This window comes from Gopherus flavomarginatus, chromosome 5 (assembly GCF_025201925.1).
Source record: "Gopherus flavomarginatus isolate rGopFla2 chromosome 5, rGopFla2.mat.asm, whole genome shotgun sequence".
Lineage (NCBI taxonomy): Eukaryota > Metazoa > Chordata > Testudines > Testudinidae > Gopherus > Gopherus flavomarginatus.
In genome coordinates, this window is record NC_066621.1 from 16,949,523 (window position 1) to 16,974,688 (window position 25,166).

Sequence of the window (25,166 nt, forward strand, 5' to 3'; positions counted from 1 at the left end):
AGACACCACTTTATTTGTTGCACTTACGTGACCTCCATCCCAATAATATTGGAGCGCTTCACACAAGCTTTAATATACCTATCTTCACAGCTCCCCTGTGAGACTGGGCAGTGCTGTTCTCCCCATTGTAGAGGTCATCTTTCCTGTTGAGGTGGCTATGGAATGAAAGGGCTGGTTTGGTTTGGTTTTTTAACAAAAGGAGGAAGTGACACCTCTTGGCTACAGGAGATCCCGGACTCTATTCCTGGCTCTGCCACAGACTTGCTGTGTGATTGCGAGCAAGCCGCTTGACCTCTCTCTACCTCACTTTCCCCCTCTGAAGCGGGAATAATGCTCAGAGGGCTCACTGGAAGCTCAGTGGGCATGATCCTGAGAGGGGGTGAGCAGCTGCCACTCCAGCTGAAATCAATGGGCGTGCGAGGGCACAGTGCCTCTAGGGATCAAGCCCAGAGTCTGTAAAATGCTTTGAGATCACCTGGTGGAAGGAGCTATACTAATGCTGCAGGCGAGTGTTCAAAAGGGTCCTTGTCATGCTGTCTGCTTTCTAGTCCTTCCGTGTTTAAAAGTTGTTCTTGCAGCAGACCCTGTCATCCTGCCTCAGGCTGGAGTCTCACCAGGTCTTTTGAGCCAAGTTGGGTCAAGTTTCTTGGACAAGAGACCCTTCCGGAAAGATGGCGAAGGAAGTGGTGTGGTGACTGGGTTGTGCTCTTCTTTACAAGTTAGTAGAGAGCCAGTGACCCAGCCTGGCGCTAGGGGGCATGGTACCGTTGGAGGTGCCTTAAGTAGACATCCTGATCATTTGTTGTCACTAAAGACCTCAGTGCCTTGTTCTTCAGTAATACTGGATACTAAGCTTGGCATTGTAGCCAAATTCTAACGTAATCCCTCAGTTAAACTTCCCTATAGATGCAGTTGGAAAAGTTACTCTTCCTTTTCTAAAACTGCATAGTGTCGCGGTTGTAGAATGGCTTCTGTGCTCCAACCTAAAGGTGGCTGCCTTTCATTAGGCAGTGAAGCAGTCTGTATAGACGGTCCAGCCATAAAGTGGTTAGAGATGGAGGGTATTAAGGTTAATGCTGCTGGGTGAATTCTGTGATTCTTACTCTGGCAGATGCCCATTGCCATCAATGGGAAGTTAGGCTGAGTGAGGACAGTGCAATTTCACCCGTAGGTTGGCTTGGTTTAGCCCCACACTCATTTTGTCCGTCTCTATTGTAAGCATTTAAACTGCATTCACTGCCGGAATATTCAGGGCCATCCCTTGTAAACTGCTGTGAGCTTTCTTAGGTGCAGAACTTATCCGTGCCCTGTAGCCCCTTTGTGCTTCACAGCCAGAAGCCAGGGGGTCTCCAGTAAGCACAGAGAAGGTGTAGCCATTTCTGTTCCCCTACTTCAAGGAGCCCCTGTTGCAGGAGGCATTCTGGGAACGGAGAGGGGGAATGGCCAGGGGGTGCCTACACCCTGGTTATTCTGCACTGTCCCGTAGGGGTTATTGCAGCAGGTTTGCAAGTTAAGGAAGCTTTTAGCACTAGTTAACCTGCACCAATAGAGGAGAGACCTGTGGCTTCTTCTCTTGAGCCCTACACAAGGCTGTGCATCAGTGCAGGCATGGATTTGTCCCACAGTCACAGACTGCGGGGAGATGAGTGTCCTGGCAGGAACTTTGCTTCCCCTCTTTATGTCCTGCCTCATAGCATTGCAGCATGAATGCTGTGCCACGGGGCTGGATCCTCCTCACGTACTGTGCTTACATGCTCTCGCCAACTCTCTTGGCGGCAAAGCACTTTCTGTACAGAAAGGTCTGACTTGTTTGTGTAACACTCGCTCTCTGTCCCCCGCTCAGGACTGTGAGGTCCTCGTCCTTGAGAAGCTAAAGTGGGACCTGGTGTCGGTGATAGCAAACGACTTCTTGGTTCACATCCTCCATCGGCTCCCGCTGCCCACGGACAAGGTAGAGCTGGTGAAGAAGCATGCACAGACCTTCATTGCCTTGTGTGCCACAGGTACGGGGCTGCTTGTTGCACTGGGGGCAGCAGAGCTGTCTCGTTAGGACTGGCCAGGCTAGAGCAAGCAGCAAGGGCGGGCTGGTGGTTACATCACAGGACTGGGAGCCGGGTAACCTGGTTCTGATTCCTGGCTCTGCCATTCTGACTTGCTTGGCAAGTCACTTGGGGTCTGATTTCTAGAGAGGCTCAGCACCCACATCTGCTGGGGAAATCAAGGCCCTTAACCTCTCAGTGAGTTCATCTCCCTGTCTGAAGAACTGGGGATGATAGTGCACAGGGTTGCGAGGCTGAGTGCAATAATGTTTGTAAATTGCCTCGAGACGCTCGGCTGGAAGCCGCCACAGAAGGGCAAAGCCCAAGTAAGAATATTATTACAATGGCTAAAGCCTGGCATGGTGCAGTCAGCTGTCGATGGTCAGTGTCTGCTCTTACCACCCAGCTGGACCTCTCCAGTGGAGAGAACAGCACAAACGCACCACTCCTGAGCATGCCCCACCACCTGGCCCCTTGGCTCTAGGCCAGAATTCTAATGTCAGATTCCAAAAGTTAGAGATGGCAAAGACTTGTTGGGGCTTCCCATGCCAGCGCAGCATCACTCCCTGCTGGGTGCGCTTCCATCTAGATCTAAACACCCAAGAAATGCGGTTTCCAGCACTTCCCCTGCGGAGACTGTTCCATGAGCTGAGATCTCAGTGCATTCCTTACATTCAGCCTACGCTTGCCTTTGCTTAGGGCTTGTTTACGTGGAGACTTACTCCAGAATAGCTATAGCACTTTAAATTCACACCCTGCCTTATTGCAGAATAACTTCCCTGTGTAGACAAGCCCTTAGTTTTACCCCTTGTTTCTAGGCCTATCTACTGCACCACTATAAGCCGTGCCTCTTCCTGCCTTGGACTGCAGGCACTTGTTAGTTTTACAAAGTTGCTGCAGGACGCAGCCACGTTCACAGGGATCCTTGCTAACATTCCTTACTCTGTTCCCTGCCTGGGTTTGTAGATTACACCTTTGCTATGTACCCTCCGTCCATGATTGCAACGGGCAGCATTGGCGCAGCGATTCACGGCCTGTCTGTCTCGGCTAACTCTTTCTCCGGCGAGGCCCTCACGGAGCTGCTGGCCAGCATTACTGGCACAGAGGTGGTAAGTACTGGTTTGGGGGAAGTGTGGCACGGAGGTCTGGGAGTCAGGGGACTGAGGATTCGGTTACTGGACTCACTGTGTGTCCTTGGGCATTTCAGTTCCCCTCTCTGTGCCTCCGTTTCCTCATTTGTAAAATGGACACCAGAATGATGCTTGCCACCTGTGTAAAGGACCTGGGGATCATTAATTGGAAGGTGCTTTATAATGCAAGATAGTATTTACTCTCTCTGCCCAGGCAGTGCCAAGCTGATCACTGGATGTTGGTGTTCTGGGATGGGGAGACCACAGGAATCTGTTTTGGGATAGAGTTGGAATCTAAATGAGAAGGCAGCGTAGGGGCTGAGAGATTATGCCAGGGGAGGTCTGTCACCGTCACCCTGTTGGGTAGTTGCATTAAGCTAGATCTAGAGGGTTCCAGGGAATTTGTGCTTATTCCTAGCCTCCAGCAGAGGTGCGTGGGATGGGGCTTAAGGCAGAGGAGAGGCTGTATACATATGTTGGGGACAGAAACCTGTGTCATCAGGAATGGCCAGGCAGGGATTAGAAAAGTACCTGCCAAGAAGTGTTACAGGGCTTCAGTGCCCAGGCCTGAAGTCTCAAGTCACATTCTGCAGGGAGGGAGGGATATTTCTCTTTCTCACAGCTAGGTTTGGGGTCTAGGTCTCCTTTATTCTCCAGCTCCAGATATAGGGGTCGCTCCCCCCACCCCCATAAGTGACCTTCAGAGTAGAGAAGGGACAGGACTTGGCTGTAATGGAATGAAACGGGATTCCTCACTGAGGCTGCAAGACACAGGCAGACCCAGAAGTTCTCTCCAGCTCCCAAACTAACTTGGTCTGTGCTGCCTAGTGTCCTCATGCAAGGTCTCCCTAGGTCCTGGCCTGGACTGAGCAGTCATGGAAGGGATGCTGACTATATTACTATATACCAGACTGTGGTAACCCCCCTCTGAGTGTTTGTGTTATTGGAGTCCCCAGTCTCTCCTTGAGCGCGGTACTACAGCGTCTGGTTTTCCCGCCCCCAGGGCTGCTTCAGGCTCCCACGGTCCGGAATTACAATGCTGGGAGGGGCGGCTGTGTGGCCTCCTGCAGACTGCTGTATATGGCTGCCATCTCGTCAGCACCACCCTCTCCTCTCCAGCTGCTGACCTTTGACTGAACGCATCTTCTCTACACACTGTGTTGGCTCAGAAAGCTGTGGCTGAAGCTAGACAGAGACTGGCTTTTTGTTCTGAGTCTGTACAGCGCCTAGCACAGTGGGGGCCGTGGCACCTAGATGCTACCATAATACAAATAATTAGTGATACTAATACATAGTGCTGGCTCTTGCCATGGCTAGGTAGGCGCAAGGGGCTGTGAATCTTTACTGGTCAGCAGTCACTGGCAGCGATGCCCTGGGAGAAAGCGATAAAAGATCCCCCACCTCTCCTGCCTCTTTCTGGAGCATAACTACACTAGCCCAAGGTACTTCCCCAGCTCATAGCATGCAGCGGGGTGTGTGGCTGCTGCATGCTGAGGTCTGTTCTCCGACTGCCCGGTTGTACGATGGTCTGGATCGCTTTCTCCTTTTGTCCAGCATATGGGGGGCATGAAGGAAGCCTTTGGAAAGCAGACACAAAGGGAGGCACCCGCTCACCTGAGCAGACAGGTGTTAACGGGATTGGGTTGACGGTGCTGGGGGAAAACAGGCTGAGCAGCTGCTAACCTTGGCCAGCGTCCGATTGCTGCTGCTCTAAGCGTGGGCGGGAAGGGAGCCAGAAGTGGTTTGCCATTCCAGGACTCTTGATCAAAGGTGGATGCGCATGGAGCCGTAAGGCAGGAGTGAGGGGAACTGGTCCCTCAGCACCTTGGGGGTGGGTGGGGGGCTTGAACTAGGATGGTTCAGGGTCCCTTTCTTCAGTCATCTCTTGCCTGAGCACTGGACCTCAGGAGCCCTTGTTCCCCCATAGCCCCTTTGAGCTCTGCATCTGCCCAGGCACAGAATGCTTGAACTCTGGCGTGGAGTTAGTTACCCTCCCCCGATAGCAGCTCTGGGGAATTGGGAGGTTTGGGGCTGTAGTGGAGCCGGGAGAGGGATAATCACAGCCTAGCATTGTCGGAGGGGGGCTGGGCGGGGGAGCTCACTTTATTTGCTCAGCAGTTTTTGTTTGAGCCTTTAAAAAGTAACTTTGAATTGCCTGCAGCCAGCTGCTCTCAAGCTGCTGCCATGAATGGGGCAGAGGCTGAATGCTGCCCTGTGAGCAGAGTTAATTGAAGCCCGCGGAGGAGAACAGGTGGGAAGCAGGGAAGATTTCAAAGGCCAGCGAGGGGGAACACAAAGAAAAGATTAGAGGGCATTGGAGTCGCCATGGCCCAAAGCTGTTACTAGTCTGCCTCCCCTTATGTAATCCCATCGGTGTGTGTGCTCAACACAGCCTTTTCTCCCAACCCCCCTCCCGGTTTCTTTCCGACCTCTCCGTGCCAATCCTGTCTTCAGGGCCGAACTGAGCTTCGGCTGTTGTTGTTTATTGTTTGTATTACAGTGGCACCTAGGAGCCCCCTTCCTGGCCTAAAACCCCATTGTGCTAGGTGCTGTACAGCCATAGAGCAAAAAGATGGTCTCTATCACAAGGGACAGTCATGTCCTCTCTGGAGTAACCTTTCTTTGGGCTACTTCCACTGGCGTTCTAGTGGATGGAGCGGGGGTGGGGTGAGGTGAGGGAAGGATTCCAAGCTCGGATTCCTGGGCCCAATTGATTCAGTCCATGAGCTCGGACAGGTCTCTTCCCCTTCCGGTGACTCAGTTTCTCCACTGCTTAAATAGAGGAGGATGATAACTTCCTTCCCATGGCCACTGAGGCTTAATTCATGAATGCTGGCGGTGCTGCAGGGGCATTAAGGACATGCAATGACTTACCGTTGTGCAGACTGCGCTGCTTTGCTCTGTTCTGCCTCTGCTACCAGGCTGATAAATTCCTGCCATGGGTATCTGGGTTGTAAGGACTTGGAACCTCAAGCATCTAACAGGTTCATTTCTCCTGGTTGTATTAAGGTTTTATCTTAAGCGTGTGATCACCGAGGAGTTAGGTGCTGCCCATTTGCTACTTAACAAGTCTTTGCTCTCTGGTAAACATGCTCCATACAAGGATTAATTCTGAGTGTGCATTATTATCCACAGGGAGATGGGCAGGTTAGAGTCTTCCTCCCCCTTTCCTGTAAGGCATGGGACCATACCTCATTTTTTAAATAGGCATCTGGTGGAAGGTGACAGCCCTAGATTCTGGGCTCCTTTACAGAACAGGTATTGCGGGGGCAGGGCAAGTGTCCCACAGCATACTCAGCCAGCGTGGAAGGCCCCTCTAGAGAGCCAGAGGAGAGCTCCCTCTCGATGCCTAGACAGTCCGTAGCATCTCTGCCGAAACCAGCCTCTTTGCGGGTGATTGCAATGGTGGCTTTTATGAGATGCAGACCTCTGTCTCGGTTCCTAGTAGACCTAGCTGCTGAATTCAGAGGCCATCCAACAGTGGCAGCTTCTGGTTACTGCTGACCTGTGCTGAACATGAACCAGGGTCTCCTTGCCTATCCTCTGCCCCCGTAACCCATAGACATGGCCTGCCGGCTGTCCCCTCTCCTTCTCCTGCCCTGGGTGTAACACAGCAGGGAACTAGCCAAGAGGGGTTTTTGAATGGCCGTTGCTGGGGCCTGTGTACAGCTCTCTTCGCCTCGTTGCTGCGGGTAGAAGGCTAGAGGCTACGCTTACTGGAAATGACTTGGGGAAGGGGAGGTGGGTGTTGCTATTTTTGCTTGCCACATCCTCTGTCAGTTTCTAAGAACCAGTTGTGGATTCCTGGTAAGAGATTCTATGTGTGACACAATCCCGTGAACAGAGACGGGCCAGAGTCCGGCCTGGCTCTGGCCAGAACCCCAGCCCTCGCCTGTGCAAAATGCCACCATTCTTCATCAGAAATTGGGGGCAGAGGACAACCTCTGCTCTTTACAGATGCAGGAGACCCCAGACTCCGCTGCATCTTGTGCAGCACTCTGGTGAGTCACTGCAATCTAGTGTCAAACTGGAGGAGTTTCCTCACCCTGCAGAGGCTCTGGGGGATTGACTTCGATACTTGCTGTGTTCTGCTAATTAGAATAATTCTTGCTTCAATGTTTCCCTGAGGCTGGGCATTTCCCTTGCCCCAAGCACTGCACTGGAGCCAGAATCCTGGACAGTGTTGCCAGGAGATGCAGTACCGGGCCCCCAGCGCATGAAAAATCTAGGGAAAATCAGATGAAGTTCTCTGATGGTATAGAAAGTGTAAGAGCCTAGTGAGGAGCATACTTCGTCATGTAGATGTACCTGCATCTTAAGAGTGTTACTGTCCTCTGCAAAAACTGATAGTTTCTCATGAGACCCTTAGACTGGGATAGCTGGCTGGAGTCTGAGAAGTCTTGAGTCTAGCTTTCACGGAAAGCATGGAGTTAAGTTGAAAAATGTTCCCAAATATTCCTCACTTTACTATTCTCCCCCCCTCGCCACACACACACACAGCACAGCTTGGTCCTCTGCTGGAAATGAAGGACCAAGAACGGTGGGTTTAATTTAACTCCACAGAAGGTGCCAGATACCATGGTGATTTGGGGCCCTACAAGAGCCTAGGCAGCCCAGTCAGAGACTGAGCGCTCTGAAGGAGAAGTGGGATAGAGAGCGAGTATGTGGGCAGTCGCTGGGAGGTCAAGGTGACTAAAGAAACAAGCATCTCTTGAAGTACTGAAAAACATATCCGGGCGTTTAGGCTAATGTGTGTGCAGTCTGAGACAGGTCCTTGCTCCGTGTTAATATAGGTAAATACCAGTGCAGGAGCTGTTTATGTCCATTGAGAGGAAACAAAAGTAGGAAAAGCCATGATATTGTGGAGCGGAAGAAGGGGTCAAGTCTAGGGAAATTACCTTTCCAACCTCTCCTAATGCTCCAGAACAACCTGCACCCCACCGTAGCGGGCCATAAAGTGACCTTTGTGAGAATACAGTAGAGTAGGGAGAAGAGGTGGAGTCGCTGCAGAGTATTTTCTTAGAAGGGGCTTAAAGAATAAACTTAGATAAACAAGTTGGAGACGCTCTGTCTAGGACTAAGCCTCGTCCATCCATTTAGATGTTCAGGCCTGAAATATTGCCCCATACCTGTTTAGAGACATCAGCAAGGCTCTCTGATATCTGAGAGGCAGAGTGGAATTGAAGCTTGTGGTCTCGTTTCTTTCCTCTCTCGCAGGACTGCCTGAAAGCATGTCAGGAGCAGATTGAGGCAGCCTTAGCTGAGAGCTTGAAACAGGCTTCCCAATCCCAGCAGGAATACAGCTCCAGCAAGACACCCGACTACCCGGCCAGCCAGGATGGCAGCATAACCAGCACGCCTACAGACGTCACAGACATCAACCTGTGATGAACCCCCCTTCCCCATAGTCACCCAGCCCCAGGAGAATGGGACCTCGCACTGGAGAGGGAGAGGCCTTGTGGAACCTGCTGCCCATTAATTCCGTCCATCTGAAACACACTGGGGACTCAGTCCACTCACCTGAGGTGGCAAGGACCCATCACCTGTCCACCCAACAGCCCAGTAACATCAGAGGGGAGGTGGGAGGCTAGGTGGTGATGACCTAGCAAGAGGAAGCTCAAGCAGGTCTAGATGGGTTGGCATCTGGCAGTAGTTTATTGTTAACCTGCCTCACCAGATGGTGGCGGGGGGAACGTTTTGTGGTGGGCGGGGGTTAAAATACATCAGGGGAGGAGGTGAAAGAGCCTAACTTCAGTTTTAAAGAGTTTTTCGGGTTGTTTGTCTGAAACATAGTTGGTGCACCATTGCCGTTTGCTGTCTCCTAGGGAACCTTGGCCTCAACCACAGCCAACCCTTCCATGTGCGCACTTTTCGCACGTTAAGCTCTTTTATTATCTTGGCTTCCGTGATGAAGAAACATTCACCCGATGCCTCCTGCAGTGGAGTAGCCCTTAGTCCCTAGTACAACAGCGTGGCTTGGTTTGGGCCTGAGAAGAGGGGTTGATAGGGAGCGGGAGGAAAATAAGAGGAGCTGGTGAATCCCTCTCCTCATTGCTCAACACCAGGCTGGTTGGGTTTCTCCTACTGGGAGGGAATAGCAGGGTTGCTTGTGTCATTGTTAACAGGGAGAACAAGGGTCTGGCTTTTTGGGATTTTTTGTGCTTGCTGTGTGCAAGTACTCCGTTTTGAGGATAAGTCTTAAGAGCTGGTACCGAAAGGTAAAAGCCCTGGGAAGAAGGAGATCTTTAGTATGAGGCTCACTGGGTGTAGGGTTGGAATTGGACTCGCTGCACCTGAACTACCTTAAATTGCCTTTGCTTTCTGCCATTCTCCAAAGAGGCGTTAACCAACTGCTCAGACAAGAGGAGAAGAAGAAATGGAAGATTTGCAACTTCTTAGTGGGAAACTGGGTGCTACTTCCCCTCTCCCTTTCCAGACAGTGTCTTTAGCATCCTTCCACCTACCTCCATCAATCCGCTGTACCACCAGGGCTCTCACATGGAGATGAGTTAATTAGTTCAGACACCACTTTTATTTTTAAGTATATACTGAATGTGCTGCTATAGTCTTAACATTTTGATGAACTCCTCCAGAAGGTCTCAAATCCAACTGGAAAAATAAAAAGCAGAAGAGTGAGGGCAAGAGAGGGGGCAAATATAGAGTGTTTTTATAGGTGATATATATATATATATACACACACAAAATAGGCCATAAATTCTTCCAAGCACTTATGGGCACACAGAAGATTTTTGTTGTTGTTGTTGTTCCTGTTTTAGTTTTTAAAAAGTTTAAAAAAAATGCTGCTTTGATAAGACTATTACAGATTACTATTTTATTAAAGGGCAGAAGCCAGCTGGACTCTTGTCTGCTAAGATGGGAGGTAGAACACTGCTGCTTACATTGATTTCTGGGCACTGATGGTGTCTTACTCTGTGACTATGTCGCCCTCCAGGGAGGAGAGGAGGAAAAACTCCCTCCTAGGCTGCCACCAGAAACAGAGTCTGGTTTGTCAGGCTGCTTTTTCCTTCTACCCGTCCTCCCATCGTGCTTGCCTGATTTGCCAAAAAGGAAAGCTGTCTGCCACTGACTTCTGCTAGCTGTTAAAGTTAGGAGGGGATAGAAATTACATGATGTTTGCGGGCTGTTTGTATAAAAGGAAAAATATATATATATATTAATGAGTTAATTTAAAAATAAAATTGTTTGAACTATCCATATGCAGAAATTCCAGGGCTGGGAAACCAGATAAAAGCATATGATGTTGCAATAAAATACTTTTTTTAAAAAGTTAAAGCATCTAAAGTTTCCCCTTTGAAAGACTGAGTCAGATTATCTCTCTTTTTCGAGTGCCTGAGTGGGTCACGGCCCTGTATACAAAGAGATATCTGGAGCCAGGTTCTTCCACTCCTAACAGCAACAAAAACAATAGCTGTCTCCTCCTTTCTAATCCCTAGCCCAGAATTTACAACCCAACCAAATGCAGGTGATCTTGTTCAGAAAGACATGGCTCACAGCTGAGGGATCCAGTTTGACTGATTCTTCAGCAGTGGGCTAATTTGCCATGTCATTGTCCATGAAGTGCATTGTTCCTGAAGGACACTAGGGAGGAAGTGAGTTTGAAGAAGGAAGTATGAAGTGTCAGTAGGACTCATATGGGAGAAGGTATAAAGAGGAGGTCGGGAGGAGCCAGAGAATGGTGAAGGGATAAGCATATATTGGATTAAGAGAAAAGCTGGAGGGTGGGGTGGAAGCGGGCAAGGTCTTGAAGCTGAGACTCTAATGCAGGTGAGAGGGAAGCTGGGGTGAGGGGGAGATTTTAGTGGAGTGTCCTGGACAGTAGCAGCAGCTTGGATGGTGGCAAGGTGAAAAATCAACCGGCCTTAAACTCTATTGAGAAGTGGTTCAACTAAACCAGAAGCTTGTATTAGAGAAAGACACTCCCCTACCCCACGATCAGACCCCCAGCAATAGGCCCTAGTGGAAGTACATGGGCAAACCCAGGACTTGGGCACTCCAGTAACTGGGGTCCTTAATAACATGCAGGCTTCCACCCCTCTACAGCCTGGGGCAAATTTTGCACTGTACTTTACTTGCTTTGTTGATGCACCTATCAGAGGCTACGTGATCCCCTTTGCTGTAATGGCGTGGAGGTGGCTGGATGAACACAGTGCTCCAGCTTGAAAGTGGGACACAGCTCAAGGTGGAAATATATATTTAAAAGCGTTTTTTGGAGGGGGAGGGATGCCTGGATCAGGACAAGGCCTGGTGGGGGCACACTGTAGAAGACTGACTTTATAACCATCTACTGACTCTCTGAAGTAGCTTTGCCAAATGGTTTTCAGTACAGCAGATACAACTTAGCATTCACCAAGGAGAGTGAATGTGAACTACGCTAGGAGTCTCTCGCCACCTTAGCTACTTATGACTAAAGGAAGGAGATAAAATCAGGGCGTGTAGGAAAAGGGGCAGCCCCAGGTGAATGGGCTCTAGGCAAATTACCTAATTTCAGCATGATTCAAAAATGGCCCTTTCGTCCTCAACAGCTCTGCTCCTGCTGTAGCACAGAGGTGAGCTGCTGGTGTTAGAAACCTTTAGTGCTGTGAATATTGCAGTGCCCCAAGAGCGCAAGCTGGAGTCTGCGCCTCCCTATGCATCGCAGGCAGAATATTCTGCTACCTTTCAATGATGGAGCCAATCCCTCATGCATGTGTGAAGGGTTGCACAGATGTCACCGCGGGCCTAAGTGATAGATAAGGACATTATCCAGGCCTGAGGGCAGGATGTGGTGTGCAGAACCTTTGAGTGGTGGCAACGCATACGGAGGAAACCCAGCTTGACTCTCAGTTCCCAGGCTGAGTTTGCAGGTTTTCGTGTTTTATTACAGAAGGAGGGCAAGGAGCTTTTTACATATAAATGGTGAATTCTTGATCTGGACAAACACGGGAACCCCATGATGGCAGTCACTTTTCAGAGCTTACAGAGCTCCCTGAGGGTTGCAAACAAAGCATCTGGGGGGTCATGATCACCCTGCCATTCAACTGTTGCTAAATGTTGGGGGGGGACGCAGCTGCCTGGGAATAGGGCCCCCTGGAAAATGCTGAGCATCACTAGTAGAGAGCAATTCTTGCAGGGAGCATTTTGCAAGAGTATGACCATCCTGCTATGCTAGCATGACTGACCAGCTGCAAAGGAAGAAGTAAAGCTAGCAGAAGCCCGGTTTTAAGTGGAGTCATGGCCACATGAAATCTGGGTACAAGGTGGAAGTCTTTGAGTTACAAAGCCAAGCAGAATACGAACGTACATTGCTTGGGTGTCACGGGGAAGGTGAGCTAACTAGTGATTGCAGCTCTGCAAAGCTTTTGCCCCTTCAATTATTCAGGGTGACTGTGAAGTGACTGCACAGAAGCATGCACTAGAGAGCACTGGACAGGAGCGGTGTGCTGGAGTGGCAGGGAAGGACTTCACTGCAGTGTGGTAGGGGAGCACACTGGAGCATGGGGGTACAGAGTAGGAGCAGTAGGGAGCTGGGACTGGCGCATTGCAGCGAGGCACTGAGCTGCTCCCTGGAGCGACTGTTTAGCAGTGGGTACCACAAGCTGACACGTGGAGGTTTCCCCCTGTCTCAGCTCTTTGCATTTGGGGATTTCCCCCTTCAAAGCCACCTCGCCACTTTGCTTTCTCACACTCCCCTCCTCAGCTCTGCTGGCGGCTGTTGTGTGTATTTTCCACAGAGCACCGCAGGTATGTGTGGCAACAGCAGGAGGGTTTGGGCTCTAGCTGCCTGAGCAGAGGATGATGTGGGGCTGCCATGAATGCTGGCTTAGCACCTTGCTTCCTCCCTACCATTCTGCCTGGTAACAGCCAAGCCTGCAGCGCATCCTCCAGCAGCAACTTTTTTTTTTTTTTTAAACCACATTCTTCCCCTAAGGTCATGGCCTGGGGAGTCTGGCATCTGCCCTGTGAGAGGGCCTTTCCTTCCCTTTTGTGCCAGCCCCTGGCAGCCTACTGCGTAAGCACAGAATCCCTGTTCCTGGGAGGGGGTCCTCACAGCAGGTGATTCCACCAGGACAAGTCATGCCTGGCAGCACAGCTGCTGACTCCAACTCTGCAGTCTCCAGGGCTTTAGCCTGTAGCTCAAAGCACTTTTATGCCTTCCTGCTCCCTACAGGGTAGTCCTTATCCCTGCCTGTCACAAGTGAGGCTCAGGGTGCTTGCGGGGTGAGAGGGAGTTAGAAATCAAACACGGGTGTCCTGATGATTTTGCATCTTGTCCTCTTGCACTCAGGAGCAGCAGCAGGATCGCTCCTCTCCCCGCACGGAAGGAACTGCCCTTTGCCCTGTCTTGGAGGAGGGGTTACATAGGGCCCATTCTGACAGCCCCTCTGCCTGCCCCCTTTGTTTGCCTGCTGTGTTTTGCCACCTCATGGGGGACTGAGATAGATCAACCCCAACTTCCTTTAGCTCAATGCACTGCGAAAGCTTCTGAGCAGCTGTGAGCAGAAATAACTAGACAAGGAGCTGGCTTAGCAGGCTAGGACACAGACTCTAAGCCTCCTGTGTTGCTGGGGGGACAGTTGCCATGTAGGCCATTGCCCTGGAAGGACTAAGGCCGTCACTGACTTCAAGGCCTCAGCTTTGCCTGCATGGGGACTGGACCCTGAACTGCAGCGCTCAGAGGAGGTAGGCTGAGCAGCCAGAGGACAATGGCTCCGCCACTCTTAAAGCTCCAGGTTGTGGCTGTCTCCAATAGAACGGGTGGGCATGAAAGGGCTGCCAGACTCATACCTGCACAGGTGCCAATCTCATCCTGGCTGACCTTCTGGATCAACTGAGTAGGGGACAGGCCCCAGGAGAGCTCCTCTTACCACCTCTTCAAATAACCAGTCCCCTTCCCTTGTTCAGACCTAGGAGCGAGGTCAACTGCTGTGAACTACTGCCACTGCAGGACCATCCAGAGGCCCCCATCACGGATCAGGCCAGGGCCTCAATGTGCTAGGTGCTGTACTGACCCGGACAAAGGCAGTTGCCAAGCCCAAACTTCGTCTCCTTCCACCTCTCCTCTCAGCTGCCTCCGGCAGCCCCAGTAAACACTGAGATGGAAGGAGCTGACTGCAGTAAAAGAGAATAGGTCTCTTCTCTAAAGCAGTAACAGCGGCTCAGGACCCAATTGAAATCAATGAACTGGGTGTGGGGGGCTGTTCAGTAGGCATCTCAGTTGAGCCCCAAATGGCTGGGTCAGATCAGTTACGGGCCTCGTCTTTAGCCTTGGCGTGAGTAACACATGTATCATTTTAACAGGTGAGTCCCACAGTCTTCCCCTGAATGGGCGGCAGGGAGGGAGGCAACATCCAATTGGAGAGAGGAAAAGTTCAAACAGGCTTTCTGGGCTCTCCTGTATCAGCGCATCTACTTGAAGGGACACTGTTAGTGCTTACGTAGGGGGGTGATCCAAGGACATGGTGAGATAATCGCTCCCCCTTCATTACACCCTGTGTGGCCAAATGACGTCTCCAAGGTCACACCTAGAGACAGTACCCAGGAGTCCTGGCTCCGTCACCTCCTGTCTGTAGCTTCTTCCCAGCTGCCTCCTCACCAATGTGCTACCAACACCCAGCCTTGCTTTTGGCTTCCCGTTCTGTCTCTCATCCCTCCTGGCTTGCAGGCGGCTCTCAATCACTTACGCCGAGTGCTCCTTTCAATGTGCAGCTGGGTAATTACAGAGTAGCTGCCTTCCCCTGTGACCGTTCCTGCTAAACGCTACGGAGCGGATTGATGGGACCTCTGCACATTGTTCAGTCATCTCCCTGCTAGTGAGTAGCTGTCCTGAGGGAGCCAGCTCTCTGCAAACAAACCCACTGCTCCATCGGTCTCCCCTGGAGCTAAACCCCCGTCGAATGCATTACTCTTCCCGTGCCTACAGAAGCAGCCTGGTGCCGACTGCACCTCAGGCGGGGGAATAACTCATTCTGCTCACCAAACAGAAACGTCTGCAGCTGCCAACACAGACACCAATCCTTCCCCAGGGCATCGCCCGCCAGCAACCAAGATGTATGCGGGAGAGCACAACCTCATTCCCTGCTGTGAAGGGAAACTGGGGCTGCCTTTCAAATTTATCCTCAGTGAAACGAGGGACAAGTTACAGAAGACGGAAGGCAGCTCAGTGTACTGAGAGGAACGGAAGAGTTCTTCAGCGTGCATCAAGCGGAGAGTGGTGCTGGCGGAGCAGGGACTGGAACAGATCACACGTGCCCTCAGTGACTGCCCCCGAATGCACCACCTCTTCCAGGAGGAGGAAGGAGCTGGCTCCCTGCCACCTGACTGTCCCTTTAAAGTGGCTGCAACTGAATCCTTCCAATTGCACCAGACACTAGAGCACGCTCTGAATGTCCCGGGGAAAGGTTTTATTCTCAGACACAGGAGCAGCCCAGAGCTCTTTCACCCTCCCACAGACACCTGTTGGTCTCAGGCCAGTAAGCACATCTTCTGATCTGAGGCAGCTTCCACCACTGCAGAGGTTAACTCCAAGGGAAGGGCCAGGTAAAGAGCATGGCCTGCTTCCGCCCCCTGGGCTATGGGGAAGGAGTCATGGGGGATCTCAGTGACGGACACACACTCGCTTGTTCTAGCCAAAGATCTAGCTCGCCAGCTGAGCCCCTCTTCCTCTTCCAGTGAAGAAGGCAGCCATGGGACAGCGTCCCCAGCAAGCCATGAGCCATAAGGCAAATTCTGGGCTGCAGCTTCTCCCTGCCAGAGAGAGTCCCCAGCTCCCTGCAGTCCCCACTTCTCTCCCTCGGCCTCACTCCATCGCCACCGGCTGCAGCCCTTCCACATCCCGAGACTTGGAGCTCACCAGCTCCCTCCTGATCTCGGCAGAGATCTGCGGGTGACAGTGGAACTTGAGCAGCTCCAACAGGGATTCCTTCTGCTCCGAGGAGAGGTCCTCCTTGTAGCGCTGGACGAAGGTCAGGAGGCACTGGTGCCACAGCACGGGCAAGGTGCGCCGGTCCGTCTGGAAGGCCAGGAAGTGGAAGACCAGGGCGTCTACCACGCGGAAGGGCAGGGCATATTTCTTGTCAATGAGCAGGCGCAGGAAGATACTGTTGGCGCCGCTGTATTCCATCTCAGCGAGCTTGAGCATGGCAGCACTGCAGGGAGGAGAGCAAGGTCGAAGTGTGCACATGGGTGGGGTAGGGGGGACGATATGATGACTTGGGGCAGGTGCTTGTCAGTCACACTCTGCACCCATGAGTGGGACTGGGCACCTTCCAACACTAAGAAGCACTCTGCTCCTGTGGCATCTTCAGGAGGACAGGCTTTGCCAAGGCCTCCCCTTCTCCCAGTTCAGAGCACATTTGTTTCTGGAGCCTGTGACCATTGCTCTTCCCCCTGGCAGCCTTTAAACTTCCCCACCGCCTCCATTCTAGGGCCATGGATTGAAGGCTGGCGAGCCCATGGCGTATCAGCTACCAGAGCGGGCCGCACCCTCCGCCCACCTGTCTCTGCCGGCGTAAATCCGTTCCCAGAGCCAGAGGGACATCAAGTCCCCACCCAAAGACTTGCTCTCTGGCAGCTGGCCATCTCGCCACGCGCCCAGGCATGACCCGAGTGCTCTACCTGCTTCTCTACCCTGGAGAGACCGAATCGAGTGGCAGCAAGAGTCTGGTCCCGCATGGCACCAAATCTCCTCCAGTGCCACTGGAACAAATGGGATAACCCAGCAGGGACATAGCTTCCGGGCTATTCCTGTGCTGCTGAGCTAGGAAACTCTCAGCTACCAGCAACATGGAGCTGTGGCTGAACTGGTATCTCTCGGCCCAGAAGCTTGCCGGGGGAGAGCCATCAGAATGGCGAACAGTCTGTCCAGGGAAGTGACGGAAGTGCATTGCTGCTGAACGGACCAGCCTTGGGCTGCAGTAGGTGTGACCTCGTAGATCTTTCCCAGCTCTGTGAAATGCCAGAGAGGTTTTCTGGCAGAGCCATGACATTGCTGTGGGATTCCCTGAGGAAATGGGAAAACTTCCCCCTGGTACCCAGCCCTCCCCATGTTACCTGGAGTGAAGGACAGGGATCGAGCACTTAGCAAGAATGCTCCCTATGATGATGGCTTCCCGTAGCGTGCAGGTCCCCGACTCACACAGGGGGATCAGGATCCCTGGAAGGAAGGAAGAAGAGAGTTGGTCGACAGTGCTCTTAACGCAAGACGGCTGGACCTGCGGGGCTCAGAGCTTGAAGCCTACCCCAGCTGACTGACCCCTGCCCCATGCATTCCAGTCTCCATGCACGTCCGGCCTGAGAGAATGAACTCTCCAGAGGGGCATCAACGCTGCATCCCTGGGAACCCACTCCTCACCCAAGTGCAGAATGTTGCAGGAGGCACAGGATGGGCTGCACTCTCTCTTTGTCCCTGCCAACCTCATCAATGGACAGTACAAATGGACACAGGGGATCAACTCCCAACTAGGGTTTGCCCTGCCATGAATGGATCTCGCCCATCTCTGACAGGTACCAAAAGGGGCTGTCTCTTTTTGGCAACACTTATACAGCTGATGGTGCCAGTATCAGTGAACTGAATATTCTGATCTAGCCACTGCTGGTTCAACAGGCTTCTTGTCCGCAGCTGAAGAACCAAGCAGGTTTCTGCACCTTGCTTGCTTTTGCTCTCATGGTTTCAGCATCCCTCCCCCTCTCTCTGCTGCTGCTGTTCAACTCGGGAGAGCGTTTAGGGGTTGCTGCGTACATGAAAGAAGTTCACGGTGCAAAATAAAAGGTGCTGCTGATGGAAGGCCAAAGAGAGCAAGTAGGTAACTGAGTCCTCCACAACCCTCCTCCTAGAAAACAACTCCTAGCATAGCTGTGACCCAAGGAACGCTTACACAACTCAGCCTGCACCTTCCGCACTAGGTCACTGCACTGCAACCCAGACCCACCCTCCTCTCACTGCCACATGGCTTCTTTTCACCTTTGAACCAGGCTCCTGGCTTGAACAAAGCCTTCTTCAAAGCCATGTAGAGGTGGAAATTGAGGCGCTTGTACTCGGTGATGTCATCCCTCACTCGTGGGAGCAGCACCAAGTTATAGAAGCGCTGGGCCATCCTCTCCTTCAGGTTGGAGGAAAAGATCCTGGTAGGAAGGAGGGAGTGGGAAATTGAACTAAAGTCTCAGCCCCCATCCCAGCGCATCAACGAAGCCAAGCAGGAAGCAGTGTCTAATACTCCCACCTTTCCCACTACACACATCCTAGTTTGCTGGCGGTGGTTTTGTTACCCCATGTCTGAAGCTTCTGCACGAGAAGCCCAACAAGCGTTTCAGTGTGTGCACGCGTTCTGCTGAAATCCAGGCTGGGTTGGGGTGGCCTAATAGAAGATGAGGAGTCAGGACTCCTGGGTTCTCCCACTGACTCACATGGCGAACTGATCCTCCGAAGGCTTTGCCCTACCCTCCGAAGAAGGGGAAGCCCTGAGGCTCAGCTAAGGGCCTTGGAGAGCTGGGGTAAGAAGTGCTTAGAAGTGTATGATACTCTGCATTACCTGCTGGGATTAGTACCAGAGTTCAAGGGAATCAATGAAATGACTAAAGAGCTTCCTTTTAAAGACTGGTACTCCGGCTCTCGATTAGACTCTAGCTACAGCTTCAGAGACTACAGTCCTGTACTCCCTTGCCTGATTGTGCACCTCATCCGTGTTAGAGCCCAGAGTAAAACAGCCAGTGTTATGCAACATTTTATAGTCTGGGATCTGAACCTGTAATATCGAAATCGGACATGCTTCCAGCTTCCAGTGTCACAGACTGCAGTTCTCACCCTGACTGCAGGCAGGAAGAGCGCCAAGTTAAAGTGCAGGTTACTCAGGAGTGGTTAAAGCTATGGAGAACACACTGACGGGAACAACCGTGCCCTGGGACAGGATGGAGTCCATCTCCTCTCCCTCTAGCAGTGTCAGATCCACAGCACTAGCATGGGTTTTCCTTAGGTGGCAAGTGACTTGCTTCCTCTGTCTTTCGGCTAAGCTGAGAGCCAGAGGTTGGTTAGGATTTCAGCGACATGGCAGGAGTCTGTGGAAAGCCCACAGTAAAACCCACAATCAGTAAAATCACGGCGATTATATCATACCTGGTTGCTTGATACATGGCAGCTGCAGTCCATGTTTCTGGCTCTGTGATGTAAAGGATCTGCTCCCAATTTGACAGTGCTGGGATGATTTTAAATGCTTTGGGGAGTTTGCCACTCCTGTATTTGGATAGCACCTTTAAAACAAAAAGTATGTGGAATGTGGCCAAGTGGTCAGAACAGGGACCTGAGAGCCAGGACTGCTGAGTACCGTTACTAACTCAATGTGTGACTAACCAGGTCAGCTGCCTCCTGAGCGCCTTCTCATGGCTGGAAGTCACTCTGTGGCATCCTGCCTCTGTTCACCTCTTCAAGGCCCCTTAACACCTCACTCAGTCCAAAGCAAATTGAAACATTTGCCTCCCATGGTCCAATTTATTCCAGACTCCAATTCTGTGTCTCTCTCCCCTTAGGTAGGAAATACCTAGCCATTTTCCCCAAAGCTGGGTCCCAATTTAAAGCCTCTTTCTCATCAAGCAGGAATTTGGCCCTCTTGGCCCCAATCACCACTCAATGTCTCTTCCCCTTATGTAGGAAGTCCCCATCCCTCCTTTCCGGCGCTGGGTTCTAATTCAACAGTTGCTCCCAGGTTTACTTGGCTAGAATTCAGCTTTCTAGTTCTCACTTCTCAACTCCCCCGGTGTCAGAGTCTTCTCTGCAGGAGCCTCTCTCATTTACTGTAGTTTCCTAATCCTGCCCCCCTACCCTCCTGCTGCCCTTTATAGGGGAACCAGCCATCCTCCATCAGGCCCCATCAGAGCTGCTAACATGGATGAGGTGGTCTGGAGCAGTTTCTTCAGTCATCAGGCTTGAATGGCGCCAGGCCTCCAGCCCTTCAGGGGCAAGCCACCCATAGTGACCTTGAGAAGGTCACTGGATCCATTTTCTCCATCCATAGGATGGATATAGCAACGCGCCTTCCTCAAAACTCTGGTGGTTGGGAGGCATAATTATTCATAAAGGGCTCGAGATCCTTGAATGAAAGATGCAGTGGAAACAGCAGTTATATTTTTTGGAAGCCTGCAGAGAAGGAGTCTATGCCCGGTGAACACTAACTAATCATACAGAAATTCCTCTCTGCTCACAGCCTCACATGCTTTTCGGGGCTCCTGGATGTAAGAGGATTTTAAAGTCAGCTCTCGAATGCACTCGCTCACCACCAATTGAGCAGTAAAAAGTCTTTCAACATAAGAATATAATTAACAGCCCCAGTTTTTTTTTGCCTGTTGCAGATATATAATGATAGGAAACCTCCAACCCTGCAGAGTTTGCAATCTCCTTAATTACTCTGAAGTGCTACACAGCATTGCTGTACAGTGACAGCTGTCATGTGCCGCCCTGGAGATGGCTGCACGTCAGCAGCCGGAGACGATATTTTTCAGCACAAGCCACAGTGATTACAAATACTGGCTGCTGGAGCAGCTGGGCTCGATTCAACCTAGCTCCTCACAGAGGTACAGCGTTTTGAAGGCGGACGCTGCTATATAAATGTTATTGCTCTTACTTCTCGGACACCCTTGTAGACCTCCAATACGCGGGGGTCCAGCTGAGGCATGGGGTGGCCCGATATTTCCGACATCATTGTCTCCACCTCTGTCTGCTTCTCCGTGATCTTCTCCATGATGATATCGGCTAGCGTGAGCCTGGCAGACACAGGGGAAGGAAACTATGTGGAGCTGCTATCTGGCCTAGAAGAGCATCAGCCTGTTTCTTGGCAAACCGGGCAGCAGGCCCTGAGCCCTGCAATAGGAATCAGAGGACTTGAGCCCACTCTTCCAGTGGCCTGCTGGGTGACACTTCCCCTTTTTGTGCCTCTGTTTCTGCCCTCATCCTTCAGCTCTCTTGTCTATGTAGGGGGTTTATCTCTTTGGGATACAGACTGTCTTATTGAGAGTGGGTACAGCACCAAGCACAAAGGGAACCCTGATCTCAGCTGGGCCTCTAGGGGCTACAGTAACAGGAGATACTACATATGGCCTGGTGCATGTGTCATTTTAGAGGACATGAAGCATTATCTACTGCTTGGATCACAGGGAGTCTGGACTCCTGGATTCTATTCCTAGTTCTGTCTCAGACTTGCCTCATGAGCTTGAGCAAGACAATTCTCCCCTATGCTTCAACCTCTCCAGCTATAGAAGAGTGACAGAGCTTTAACCAAACCCACCTCCCAGAGATCAGTTAACCTGCTCAAAGTGCTGTTCTGAACTTCAATGCTATTTGAATGCTGTGTGGCTGAAAGGAAACACTTCTATCCCATGGCTCAGGGGTGTGTTTCCTACCTTAGCGGCGGATTCTTGTTCATGAACATTTCAATGGCTCTCTCATCCTCAGGGTCCACCGTCACCTCCTCACAGTACTCCCCCTTTCCCATGGATGCAGCAGCCTTCTCCAGCGTGGGCCACTCATCATCCTCTGCATCAGAATCCCCATTCTGTGATCCAGATCCTGAAATAAACCAGACACAGTTAAGGTCGGACAAGTCAGGGGGCAGAGATACAGCTGAACAAGTACATTCCACTCAGCATTCCACACTCTGATCTCAAACCCTCTCATGTGGCTAGTGAGATGAATTTGCAGAAGCCCTTTTCTAACAGTAGTCAAACACCCACTATGGGAAGGGGCACCAGAGACTTCCTGGGGCTGTCCATCTGAAGAGACAGGCAGAATTTCCATCCAGGCGCAAGATTTGCTTATCCTGTGCCAATTGCCTCATTAACTACCAGGATCAACCAATAAGACTGGAGAACAGCCATGCAATTAAAAATTACCCGGACAACTTGAAGCTTCATCAACTAAAGAGTTAAAAGCAGTTTCAGGTCCTTCACATGTGCCTAAGTCCCTCCTGCTCATTTTTGTAAGATTCTAACGATGGCTTGTTGTTTTTTTTTATTTTTTCTCTCTCCTGTTGCCGTAGGAAGACATCACAAAAGCCTGGAGAAAGCTGACTTGAGGCCCTGATCCTGCAAAAACATAATGAACTTTATACTCACGCTTTAATGCAACTACTCACATGTGTAAGTATTTGCAGGATCACGGACTAAGGCTCACATTGTAAAAGGTATTTAGGTACCCAACTCCAGTACCTTTAAAAGCTGGCCCTAAGTGACCATTAAACTGATAACACCATGTGCTGTCAAATGTATGGTAAAAAATAATATATGATTTGGGACAGGAAATGAGGAAGAACCTCATACCCAAGGGAAAGGATGGTCTATTGAATAGACCACTGGACTAGAACCCAGGAAACCTGGGTTCAGTTCCTGAGTCAGCCACAGATTTCTTGTGTAACTTTGGACAAGTCTCTAGATCTCTCTGTGCAGCTGTTGAATGGGAACAATACCTCCCTTTGTCTGAGACGTGCTGACAGGATCAGATCCCTTCACAATTGTGAGATGTCAGATATTATAGTGACGAGGGTTGTGTAAGTATACAGACAAGTGGATAAAAGTGGAGGAGGAGGAGGAATATAGGGAGACTTAATGCCTTCCCGTGTCACAACTCAGCCGAGGCACCCAGGTGAACACACCTATAACTTTTGCTATATGATCAGGAGCCAGAACTTTGTTTTACATCTCACCTGGAAGGCAGCAGACAAGGCAGCACAATGCCCCCTTCCACTATACTGGGACTTCTGATGCAAACTGATTTATGATATCAAGTATCAGAGGGGTAGCCATGTTAGTCTGGATCTGTAAAAGCAGCAGGGAGTCCTGTGGCACCTTATAGACTAACAGACATATTGGAGCATGAGCTTTCGTGGGTGAATATATGCATCCCACGAAGTGGGTATCCACCCATGAAAGCTCATGCTCCAATACGTCTGTTAGTCTATAAGGTGCCACAGGACTCTTTGCTAATTTATGATGAGCACTGCCACCTACTGACCTGCCACTGCCACTTCCTGAAGCCTTCTGGGACGTCCTTGGGAAAAGTGGGAAAGACCTTAACACAATACCATAGCATATCTACCCAGGCCTAACTTTTAATACTTGGATTCTCCGGGACTGGGAGGGTGGAGAGAGAAATCCAATGAGAATTTAGCAGGGGGTTCTTCTCTTCCCCATCAAACCTGCTATATCAAAGGGAAACAGAGGGGGGTGGTGGGGGGGATTGTCCTCACCCAGCCGAAACTGACAAGCAGAGATCAGGCTCGTTAATAAGTGACAGTGCCCACCCGTGTGCTCAAAGCTAGCTCTGCGCTTCAATAAGGAGCAGCGTTCACCCCAAGCAACGGCTAGAGAACCAGCCCAGCTCACCCCACCCACTCCCAGCCCCACCCCTCTTGCGTGCTCAGTCCCCCGCTCTGTCCCCACTTACCCAGCACCGTGGTCTTCTCCTTCTTCGGTTCGGTTCCTTTGCCAGGGCAGTGCTCGGCCTCCAGCTCCTCCTGCTGGATCCAAGCCTGCTCCAGGATCCTCCTGGACAGCTTCTCATCCACATACTGGTCCTCCTGTTCTCCACCGCCATGCTGCCCGCCTCTGCCTCGCCTCTTCACCCGCGTGGTGGGCTTCACCGAGTCCCCTTCTATGATCTGCTCGGCCAGGGACACGTTCCTGGCAGCCTCCCCTGCGCCCCCAGTGCCCCTCCGCCGCTTGACCTTAGGCATGTTGATCCCCCAGCTCGCTCTCCCCGGCCTGCGAGAAAGCCCACGTGTGCGGCCTGTGTGTGCGTTGCGTACGCAAAGGAAGGGGGGGGGCGGCTGGAGAGGTGCCACCAAAGCGCATGCGCTCCTAGAACGTTGCGACCCCTTCCGTTCCAAAACTGGCAACAGCCTAGTCAACCCTGTTGCAAGGCTCGGCTCTTAAAGGCGCAGCCGTCCTATTTTACAGTGGCTTCTAGGAACTTCTCAGGCAGAGTCCATCGTTCAGAGCGAGTTCAGCTTTCAAAGCAGCAGAGAGGGAAGGTGGATTTACTGTGTTGAGACAAGGGCTGGACTCACCCACCTGTTAACTCCATTGAGATACGTTAGGCTGGAAGAAATTGGTGGAGGGGCAGCGAATATTGGTTTCTTAGCTAAATAATTCTTAAAGACTTTCTTTTTTTGGTTTTTATTTTATTTATTCTCAGGAATGTATTAGTGTTTATTACTACAGCAACAAAAACAGGTGAAAATCAGTGGAAAAATATTTTTTCTGGGTAAATATCTGGGTTTATTTTGGTGGACGGAAGGATGGGGAAAAGATATTCAGTAGATGAATGCTTTGATGAATGGAATTCAATGTGGTTTGCTGCAGAACTAAAACAGAACTCAAAACACAGTGCCACCTTTGAGTTTAAGAAAACAATAGCTCTCTAATCCCCAGATAAAACTTTTCATTTGAATAAATAGTTTACTATAAATATTTACATTTCATACTGAGGCCACACCATTCTTTTCTCCTCTTTTTGTTATTAAAACTTTTGAATACTTACTTGTGTTCTGAAACATATTCTAAGACAGATTTTCTTTTTCTTACCATTTTAGTTTAATGTGTGTCAGATCTTTAAACCGTTATCTGCTAACAGCTTGAAATGTGTACTTGGTGGGACCGAGATTCATCAGTACGTTCAGATGCGCACGCACTTTAGAGCTTGCGTGGGTGCTTGTTTGTTTAGTGTATGTATCTTCAAGACTAATACATAGCCTTACTTCAACAGGCAGCTTTGCATATACACACAGACTAATGTATTATCACAACACATATATCTCATGTCATGCATTGTATTTCCTAATAAAACAACTTTTATATATATATTTGACTGGTACAAAGGTAGGGTGAAAATCAGAAAAAAATGAATAATACTTTTTATAAAACCCAGGATTTATTTGGTTAAAAATGGTTTAAACTGAAAAGAAAGGGGCTTAATAATTCTTTAAAAGAGCTGCCCCTCCTAAATGTTGCCTTCTTTATG

The 25,166-nt window shown here is 50.7% G+C and overlaps 2 protein-coding genes across 4 annotated transcripts in view; one reads left to right on the forward strand and one right to left on the reverse strand.

The window, feature by feature from the left end:
* The window catches only part of CCND3 (cyclin D3), a 66,768-nt gene extending 56,306 nt beyond the window's left edge, over window positions 1-10,462 (forward strand). For all 3 annotated transcript variants that reach the window (XM_050955885.1, XM_050955886.1, XM_050955884.1), the window contains 3 exons: window positions 1,844-2,003; window positions 3,006-3,148; window positions 8,387-10,462. In XM_050955885.1, the coding sequence (XP_050811842.1) occupies window positions 1,844-2,003; window positions 3,006-3,148; window positions 8,387-8,557 (474 nt within the window). In that variant the 3' untranslated portion in view covers window positions 8,558-10,462. The remainder of the gene's footprint in view (window positions 1-1,843; window positions 2,004-3,005; window positions 3,149-8,386) is intronic.
* A 5,087-nt stretch (window positions 10,463-15,549) lies between these two features.
* On the reverse strand, window positions 15,550-23,965 carry BYSL (bystin like). Its single transcript, XM_050955871.1, has 7 exons — window positions 23,592-23,965; window positions 21,554-21,719; window positions 20,779-20,917; window positions 19,278-19,411; window positions 18,129-18,289; window positions 17,219-17,321; window positions 15,550-16,314 (listed from the first exon to the last, which is right to left on the reverse strand). Exons 1-7 carry the CDS (start codon window positions 23,878-23,880, stop codon window positions 15,966-15,968), a joined length of 1,341 nt encoding a protein of 446 aa, XP_050811828.1. The 5' UTR covers window positions 23,881-23,965; the 3' UTR covers window positions 15,550-15,965.
* Window positions 23,966-25,166: the final 1,201 nt, after the last annotated feature.

Bases quoted from the DNA above. Each gene is read 5' to 3' on its own strand.
- BYSL (XM_050955871.1), bottom strand. From the start codon at position 23,880: ATGCCTAAGGTCAAGCGGCGGAGGGGCACTGGGGGCGCAGGGGAGGCT. The intron at 18,290-19,277 runs GTATGATATAAT...CCTTCCTACCAG, and splicing joins GCCATGTATCAAGCAACCAG to GATCTTTTCCTCCAACCTGA. The intron at 16,315-17,218 runs GTAACATGGGGA...TCCTCCCTGCAG, and splicing joins ATCCCTGTCCTTCACTCCAG to TGCTGCCATGCTCAAGCTCG.